The sequence below is a fragment of the Gadus chalcogrammus genome, chromosome 6, assembly GCF_026213295.1.
Source record: "Gadus chalcogrammus isolate NIFS_2021 chromosome 6, NIFS_Gcha_1.0, whole genome shotgun sequence".
Classification (NCBI taxonomy): domain Eukaryota; kingdom Metazoa; phylum Chordata; class Actinopteri; order Gadiformes; family Gadidae; genus Gadus; species Gadus chalcogrammus.
Window position 1 is genome coordinate 9,078,667 of NC_079417.1, and position 9,657 is coordinate 9,088,323.

The following is a 9,657-nucleotide window of genomic DNA, read 5'->3' on the forward strand; positions in this document are numbered from 1 at the left end:
ACGTCCGCTCAGAACAACACCACCCACTTCCTAAGAGTTTGATAAACAACCCTGCGGTTGAATCTCCTGCCTGTCAAGCTCACAGACAATCAACACACACAAGGTTGGGGTGCACGCACACATACACAAACACAAACACACACATGCGCACATGCACACGTACACATACTCATACGCACACACACATGCACACGCACATGTACACACGCAGACACACACACAAACACGTGCGTACACACACACACAATGCAAGCCCCAACACACGCATGGATGCATGAACGCATGCATATAGCACGCACAAACACATGCACACACACACACACACACACACACACACACACACACACACACACACCACACAAACAGACACTCACACACACATTGTTTTATTCATGTTCATGTACTCAATCACACCATCTGCTTATATGAAATAAAAAACTGTATTAAAACCAATAAAGCGCATGATTCATATGGATATCTTACCCAAAGTCTCAGGGAGAGAAAATGAAATAGAAATTCTATCAGAATTAATGGACATACATCACAGTGAATGAGTGCAAGTAATGCTTGGAGTGTTCAGGTTGACTGAATTGTCATGATGACTTGTAAAGTCTTTCATTACATCTCTGCATGTCAATTGATGGATTTCCATCAACTCTCTTCTCCTCTCCTCTCCTCTCCTCTGCTGTCATCTCCATATCCTCTCCTCTCCTGTTTTCTCCTCCCATCATCTCCCCTCTCGTCTCCTCTCCTCTCTCTAAATTATAATTTTCTCTCCTCTCCTTCTTTCCTCTCGGTTTCCTTTACTCTCCCCTCCATCACCTCTTCCCTCCTTTTCTCTCCTCTCTTCTCCTCCCCTCTCTTATAATTTCCTCTCCTCTTCTTAACTCCCATCTCCTCTCCCCATCCATCCTCTCCACTCCTCTCCTCTCCTCTCCTCTCCTCTCCTCTCCTCTCCTCTCCTCTCCTCTCCTCTCCTCTCCTCTCCTCTCCTCTCCTCTCCTCTCCTCTCCTCTGCTCTCCTCTCCTCTCCTCTCCTCTCCTCTCCTCTCCTCTCCTCTCCTCTCCTCCACTCCTCTCCTCTCATCTCCTCTCCTCTCCTCTCCTCTCCTCTCCTCTCCTCTCCTCTCCTCTCCTCTCCTCTCTATTCTTCTTCCCTATCTATTCGCTCTTCTCCACAGTTTTATGGCCACATATGGTGCTGTCAGTCACATCTGTGAGCTGTCAGGATATGAGGGTGCATGCATTTGGGTGGGGGGGGGGATGTTGTATTAGGCCTACTGATCCTTCACACTTCTCTTGTCAACTTAACATAAAAATGAAAGACATTGTGTGTGTGTGCGTGTGTGTGTGTGTGTGTGTGTGTGTGTGTGTGTGTGTGTGTGTGTGTGTGTGTGTGTGTGTGTGTGTGTGTGTGTGTGTGTGTGTGTGTGTGTGTGTGTGTGTGGGGGTGTGTGTGTGTGTGTGTGTGTGTGTGTGTGTGTGTGTGTGTGTGTGTGTGTGTGTGTGTGTGTGTGTGTGTGTGTGTGTGTGTGTGTGTGTGTGTATGTGTGTGTGTGTGGGGGGTGTATATGTGGGTGTATGTCAGCTAAACAGTGAGACAGGGCGGGTCAAAGGAGAGGAGCCATGCCTAATCCTGTGGGATGTGAGGGTATTCTGCTCTGTATGGAGATGGGGATGCAGGGATGGGCTCAGTGGTGCGTGGATCACAAAATCTCGCTTGCTGACAGAAAGAGAATCTCAGGGGACCACTGTCAAACTTGTGAAGGAAAACAGTTGGTAACTTGACGAGTGTTGTTTTCTGAAATGTGAAATGTTGACTCAATATTTCACTTTTTCCCTCTTGGCTTAGGGTAATTGTAAATAATTTATAGTAATTGGTTGGACAAAACTATCATCATTTACATCTGGAATTAGATATAAGATAACTGTATGCATTATTTAAATTGAACCATTATTTTTCAAGATAATAGTGTTCCTAAAAGAATGCCAAGTTAATTGATCAAATGCATATTTTCCAAACTTCACACATAGTGTGAAAAGAGTGAGCTAGGGTGAAGATATCATATTCCAATATGTATGATAGCATATTATGTTACTAATTAAGTTTTGTACTATCTTATCAGATCTTAGATTCGGGTTAGTTAAGACATTTGGGTTGGCTATTTGATTATCATTTAAAATAAAATAATTACAAAAATGTTATTATGCGTTACAGATATATTAATTCCACTGCAATTAAATACATAAGCAGTTATCGTATGCTACAACGACCATTTATCAAAACTACATTTAAAACACCAGGTGGCAGTGTTTGTCAAAAGCTAAATACCCTTTAACCCGGATAAGATATCCCAGACCTTTAACAAAGGAGGAAGTTTTTGTTGCATTGACAGTTAACCATGGCGCTCGATGTGAAAACAAGAGCCAAACGATACGAGAAATTAGACTTTCTCGGAGAGGGCCAGGTACAGAGTACATTCCATTCTAATGATATTTCTTTATTGTTCATAGAAAATAACTTTATATAAAAGTTAACGTTATACTATGATGACCATGCATGGAAAAACGTGTAGGCTACAGGTGCTGACCTGCTTGGTCAAGACTTCCAGTGCAGAGCTACCATTGTCTTTGGTTGTTTATGTCAACAAAGAATCTCAGATCTATCTGTATTAAGTAGTAAAAGCTTTCTCTGTCTCTCTCTTTGTTGTGGATAGTAGTAAGTATTCTGCCAATTTTAATGCCTCTATGCTATGCATGTGTTTTCTTTATCCAGTTTGCCACAGTATACAAAGCCAGGGACAAGACCAATGACACGATAGTCGCCATTAAAAAGGTATTCATGTTTGAAAAAATAAAATAATAATAATAATAATAATAATTCTCATTTGTTTTGATAACACTATCCGCAAGCGACCTCTTTAGTAGTAAATCCCTCCATGCTAATTTGTCTTGTGTTTAATGGTGAATAACTCACCAGTACTGCAACTCTAAGGACAGCTTGGGCTCATCTTTGTATCCTTTAGTTGCAGAAAAACCAAAGTTTGTCATGTTTGAGCAACTTTCTGTGAATGGGTCAGTGAAGCGTCAATCACTTTGAAAAATGGAAAACAAATGACCGAAAGTTGCTCATACATGCCCTACAAGCCTTCTGATACAAAGATGATGAACCAAGCAGTCCATAGAGTTACAATTTTATCGCCATAAAATAACATTGGACACGACTTATATTCTCGTGAATAGGGAACTCCATGGAGGGAATTGTGGCTAAGAGGTTGTGAGTGTCCCCTTAGTTGCCTGTGGCAAAGGTTATACAGATTTACACATTAATCTAACACACCAACCGTATTGTTTATTGTGATTTGGCAGATCAAGGTTGGCCATAGAACTGAAGCTAAAGATGGTAAGTTATGCTCTAGGTCTAGTCTTTTTTAATGTGGCAATAATGAAGTGCTTGTGCAATAACATTCTTATTCATGAACTGTATCGTTCAGGTATCAACAGGACCGCACTGAGAGAAATCAAGCTGCTGCAGGAGTTACATCATCCAAACATAATCGGGGTAGGACTTTTTTGCAATAGTACTGGACCTTGTCAACCTTAATTATCTGAGGAGGAACGGCTGCTCCTTTGAACCTCATTATGATGTATTTCATAAACTGTTCTTAGTTGCTGGATGCCTTCGGACACAAATCCAACATCAGTTTGGTGTTTGACTTCATGGAGACTGACCTGGAGGTAAGATGCTATGTAGTGTCCTGGTTCATCCAGGGACCCATTCCTCTCCCATACATATGTATTCATTGATCCTAAATATAGAGTCAATGCAGTTTTTATATTCTGCTATTAATATTTTTGTTGCTCATATTCACTTAGGGTTAAACCATCAGCATAATGGCCGTTTGATTGAATTGTCTAGGAAGTCCTTTGTGTTGTATTATACTAGAAGGCCACTGGATGGCAGTATTCATACTATTTCTTGAGTGATATGGCTTTATTACATCCAGTAGGGAAGGACTTAACCTTGGGCTTCTCGTAACTATAAACGTCATAAAGCTAAGGCAGCCATGGTGGTGATTTCAGCAGCTGCTAAAATGGTAGGCAGAAATGAGGTAATCAGGAATTTAAAGAATGGAAAAGGTTTTGAAGGTATGAGTGCTAAATTGGATTAGTAAGTCCTGTATAGAAATGTGTGGGATGAAAATGTAAGTGCTCTCGGCGGTCGTTGAATGGTTTGAGAAAGACGCATATCTCTCTGTCGACCCTACCCCCGCCTCTTGTCTCCTCTTAAGTATCCGTGTTTCCAGACTGGCTGCCAGCACAAACGCATTACGCCCTTGTTAGTAGGAAGCAAAACAAGATAACTGCACTTAAATACAAGAATCAATATCTCCGGGCTCAGGAAACGATGATGGGCCTTTCTAACTCACAGGCATTAGATTAGCAAAACCCGAAAGAGGAGTGAAATGTGATGCTGATCTCGTTTACTTGGGCTTCAAGTCTATTTTGAGGCAGTGCACTTTGGCCCACAGGCTTATCATCTGCAGATGTTGGATGGACATTCTAGTCTGGCTGGATGTCAGAGGCGAGGTATTAGAGCTGTGAGAAAACCTCTGGTTCAGGTTTTCTCAACTTTGGACCTATGAGCAAGGTCTAAGGTCCAAGTTGGCCACTTGTCTGTGGCCTGTTTCCAAATTTCCCTTTATTTTCCCATTTTGCTTTCTGGAATAGCAGTGTGTCAGAAAGAAATATGGTGAGTTAACAGTCAGTGGGATGGGTCTAATCTGTCTTTCTACTCCGCAGGTGATCATAAAAGACACTAGTCTGGTGCTGACACCAGCTCACATCAAAGCATACATCCAGATGACGCTGCAAGGGTTGGAATACATGCATCACCACTGGGTCTTGCATAGGGTAAGATGAGACCTCTCTCTCTCTCTCTCGCGCTTGTTTTTTCTCTTTCCCGCTCACACCCGCGATCCTTACCCATATCATCCTGAAGGGGGCGATACATGGAAACCTAAGCGTTTAGCCTGCCAACCCTTGTTATTAAATGATTCCAGTGTCTTAAAAGAGGATCTTAAAAAGATGACAAAAACATTTGGTCAGCGAAAGCAAAGTGTAGATCCTTGACAAGACACAAACCGCAAATTGGCTAACCAACGACTATGGGAAGAATGTGGTGAATTAAGAATGAGAACAGCTCTACTGCTGTGCTGACCCATCCACACAGTTAACAACCATCTACTTTGCTCTCCCCTATTTGTTGTGTTCAGGATCTAAAGCCTAATAACCTCCTGTTGGATGGGAGTGGGGTGCTAAAGCTGGCTGATTTTGGGTTGGCTAAAGCATTTGGCAGCCCCAACAGAGCCTACACACATCAAGTGGTCACCAGGTATGTGTGTGCAACTTATCACAGCTGGGTTCTCCCTTTTACATGCGTCGATAACCCCGTGGATGATTCTCATGCACTCCCTGTTTTTGTTGTGCCCTTAATGGAACAGATCGCTGACACAACATGAACAGTAATCCATTGCTCTGATTCCCTGTCTTTGTTCTCAGGTGGTACCGGGCCCCTGAGCTCTTGTTTGGGGCCAAGATGTACGGTGTGGGTGTGGATATGTGGGCCATGGGATGCATCTTGGCAGAGCTGCTTCTCCGGGTACAGGCTTAAGCTTTTTATTTGAATCACTTGAATCGCCTTGTGGTGGTGGGATGGATGTTGTTGTTGTTATACACACACACACACACACACACACACACACGCACTCACACTCACACTCACACTCACACTCACACTGATCTCGGTCTACGTCTTGTATTCTCTGTAGCTCCCTTTTCTAGCCGGGGATTCTGACCTCGACCAGCTGACCAAGATCTTCGAGGCCCTAGGGACCCCCACAGAGGAGACCTGGCCGGTCCGTAATGCCTTCTAGAAATATTCTTTGGTTTTCATTTAATATATAACTTCTCTTTTATAAATGCACCCTCCTGAAAAAAAAGTTATACTAAAAGGTGTGTGTCTGTGTCTCTCTCTAGGGGGTAAAAAGCCTTCCAGACTACGTGGCGTTCAAGCTGTTCCCAGGAACCCCTCTGGAGCACATCTTCAGTGCGGCCGGGGACGACCTGCTGGAGCTGCTGCTGGGGCTGTTCACCTTCAACCCCTCCACACGGACCACCGCCACGCAGGTAGGCCCCGGCACGTATACACCCTGATTTGCATACGGCTTAGCATCGTAGCAGTGTTGGTGATCACATTTAAAACAATGTCTGTAGGGGGAGATGCGATTGGAAAGTGTTTGTTGGTTTTAGTGATTCCTTTAATTAAGTGGTTGAAGGTAGAACATGATTATCGGCATTGAAAAATAATAACAATAGAACACTCAATATAGAGACACAGTTTACAACATGCATTTGATATTTTTATTTTTATTTTTTTTATGCATGCCCATTTCCTGCCATTAAAAAAATAAATAAAAAAGGACAGTGAAGAGAGTCAGGCAACCGGGTGGAAAAATAAGAGACATTTTCTGGAATGTTGCGGCCACGCTCAATTGACCTTCTGCTTTTCCCCCCCACTGCCACCCTACTCTAACGTGTCTGTAGGCGCTGAAGATGAGCTACTTCAGTAACCGCCCCGGTCCTACTCCTGGACCACAGCTCCCCAAACCCAACTGCTCAGCCGAGGCACTCAAGGAGAGAGATAACCCCAGCATAGGCTTCAAGAGGAAAATAGACGGTCTGGAGACGAGTGAGAGACCCCCACACACACTCACACACATTACCCACACAGGATAAAAGCATCTGCTAAATGTAATGCAAACCACACAATCACTGTCTTGAAGGGTACACTGTCCATGTGTGCGTATGGCAGAGTAACTAATGGTGAGAGATACTGAAGTTCCATTACAGCACCGCAATTCAATTCAGAGCACTTTTGTCTGTCAACAGAAGAACACTTTCTTGGATGTTGTTGAGGGACCACATAGACAGTCCTCTTAGGTGAACTTCCTCTTTTTGGTTTTCTGCTGTAGCCAGTTCCCCTTCCTTACCCTGTGCTGTACATTATAAAGCCAGTTTCTGTACCTGCAGTTTCTCACTATGACTTCTTTGTTTGCAGCACAGCTGAGACTATGTTTGATCGAAACTCTTAAATCAAAGAACACTTTCGTAGAGGAGTGGCCAATATGTCATCTTTGGGTGGAGTCAGCTGGGTTAATTTTGCCTTTGGTAACTGTTTCATGTGGTGAGCAAACATGACAATGGTGTAACCCATGTCGTGAATAAAAATCACTCGGAAATGTGGAAGTAATAAATCTTGTTTAATCTATAGCCATTTTAATCACAGTGGTTCTGTGAGTCCAGAGGAAAGGTATCATGCAGGAAACACCAATTGATCTTAAGAGAGCTATATAGGATCTGTTTAAACAAAGAAAGCAAGACATTTGGGGAGGCTTTGGGGAAAATGTTACATATCTTCAAGTGAACGCCTACATAACATCTCATTTGACTCCCAGTGCAGAGACAAGCCTGCTGCTAGCCATTATATGTTCACGGTCTTGCACACTAACATTTTTATATTTACACTTGCTTGGGTAATTATGGACTACCTGTTTAAATCAAACCAGTAATTCAAAGGGTGTTGGCGTTACATTTAACTGCAGTTTAAAATACAGAGGGAAAGCATACAGTTCTGTAGGGTATACTTTACTGGAGAAGGACCTTGGCAATGCTGGGAGGTTCAAAGTGATTTCTTCTTCCGTGGTTAGGAAACTATTTGGGTCGAGCGCAGCCTAAGCTTAGGGCTACATTAGAGGAAGAGAACCAAATGATCACTGGGGAATGGAGATGTTGGCGGTAAACTGGCTACTTCTGTCTCAGTCTGTAGGACTGCTTGATAATGTGACTCCCACAAGGTACCTCTGTTGACACGGATGAGTTAAAGCTTTGTAACAGACGCGTTCCCTTAAATGCCTTATTAAAGCCATTCCTGTGCTTTGTTTTTTTCTTATTGATTTTTCAGGTATGATGAAGAAGAAACTGGTTTTCTGAGTGGGTCTATCGGAGGAGGGGGTGGTCACCATCCACCCCACCGGCAGGAGCAGGGGGCATCAGCTCCATGCGTGGCTCGAGTGCCGTAGGCTACATTGAGAGGAGCAGTGAACACGGGTCATGTGACTAGGATCGGGTCATGTGACTTGACTGAGGGGAACCCCAGAATCCATTGGGCTGCAGAGTCCTTGCAGAAGGCTCTCTCTTGGGTCAAGGAACCACCGTTAGTTCACTCACTACTCATTGTAACGATGAACATGACTTGGGAGGAGAACTGGTTGTCCACTATTTATGACTGAAGAAAAAAGTGGCGAAAAAGCACTTTGTTTTATTTCAAGTTGATGTATTTTTGTACTTATGATTTTCTATGTGATTCAGCAATAAATGGTGAGGAATTGCAGATGGTGATTACTTTTTTATTACAATATTACAATATATTGATTTAAATCCGTGGGAATTCAAAATAGTCCTGCTCTTGATGAGAAGCCTGTTCCTCCTTGAAAAGCGTCTACGGTTCCAGCTAAAATAATCCCAATAATACCTATAACTTTCACAGAGTGCTGCCTGTTTAGATTCTCAATGTCCCCACCTATTCATTGTTAATGTGTAAGAGGGGTACTGGTGTCAGTTTCAGCCTTATTATTTTGTATTCCTATTAGCTGTGTGAGTGGCACAAGACACCCTCCAGGCAGACAGGGTGAAAATTGACTGTGACCCCTTGACTGTAACAATGTGTCCAATTGCCTTTTTCCCCCGTCCTGCACTTACAGTAGCTTTGATAAAACACACATGGCCGTGTCCGAGAGCTAATGCCATGGTCAACTTTCTGGTTGCTGTCTGGCTGTCAGATAAAGATCAACGGAACAAAACCCTAGATGTAATGTCACTATCGGGATAACGCTGTACATTATATCACCCGATTTGGTTCTTTCACTGATGCCAGATGCATATAAGCAAATAAAACCGGCGGCCTCGTACAGTATCAAGAGTAGTGCTAATGAATTCTGAGTGATTTAGTGATAAGTTAGCAGTAAACGGTAAGAAGCAATAATTAAATAGTTGATTTATTTAATCGTTTATTTGGCTCCGCCAACACATCGTTTCGGCAAAAGAAAGTGAAACAAACATTTTTCTGCACAGCTAGCTACTTTAACACATTTATGTTTGTTTCCATTCATTGTGCGACCAGGAAATTAACAGTCTGATGACTATGAGTTTACAGTTTAAGATTGTTATTGTTGGCTAATTTACAGTTATAAGAAACGCATGTAAAGCGGAGGGATACATACGTATATTAACCGCGGCTGTTACATCAGCAATCATGGAATGCTTCTTGTCCAATTGTTGAACGTGTATACATGAATACATTTCAATTAAGACTTAGTTAATTTTAATTAAGAATCAGGCTTTTGTAATCTGATTCAATAAAGTTGACAGTTTTGTTCACTTTCAGAACATAAATTAGAAGATACCACAGCCTGGTTCTAGCAGTTTGTAGAATTTTTTTTATTTGAACATAAACGTCAATTTCAAGCTGTATCCCAGGTTATGTTTGGATACATCTAAAAATGAAATTCAAATAAATTGTAACAGTGAAATAAGAAA

The 9,657-nt window shown here is 42.4% G+C and overlaps 1 protein-coding gene across 2 annotated transcripts; it reads left to right on the plus strand.

The window, feature by feature from the left end:
* Positions 1-2,357: 2,357 nt before the first annotated feature.
* cdk7 (cyclin-dependent kinase 7) lies at positions 2,358-8,476 on the plus strand. 2 transcript variants are annotated; one of them, XM_056593131.1, is made up of 12 exons: positions 2,358-2,468; positions 2,777-2,836; positions 3,370-3,403; positions 3,495-3,562; positions 3,670-3,738; positions 4,804-4,914; positions 5,277-5,395; positions 5,563-5,662; positions 5,832-5,918; positions 6,040-6,189; positions 6,607-6,751; positions 8,024-8,476. In XM_056593131.1, exons 1-12 carry the CDS (start codon positions 2,403-2,405, stop codon positions 8,050-8,052), a joined length of 1,038 nt encoding a protein of 345 aa, XP_056449106.1. In that variant the 5' UTR covers positions 2,358-2,402; the 3' UTR covers positions 8,053-8,476. The 2 variants fall into 2 exon arrangements, with proteins under 2 accessions (XP_056449106.1, XP_056449107.1); XM_056593132.1 differs by having other exon boundaries at positions 6,607-6,739.
* Positions 8,477-9,657: the final 1,181 nt, after the last annotated feature.

Excerpts from the sequence above, each read along its gene's own strand:
- cdk7 (XM_056593131.1), top strand. The coding sequence starts at position 2,403 with ATGGCGCTCGATGTGAAAACAAGAGCCAAACGATACGAGAAATTAGAC. Across the intron at positions 3,739-4,803 it reads TCATGGAGACTGACCTGGAG|GTGATCATAAAAGACACTAG; the intron begins GTAAGATGCTAT and ends TCTACTCCGCAG. Across the intron at positions 6,752-8,023 it reads AATAGACGGTCTGGAGACGA|GTATGATGAAGAAGAAACTG; the intron begins GTGAGAGACCCC and ends TTGATTTTTCAG.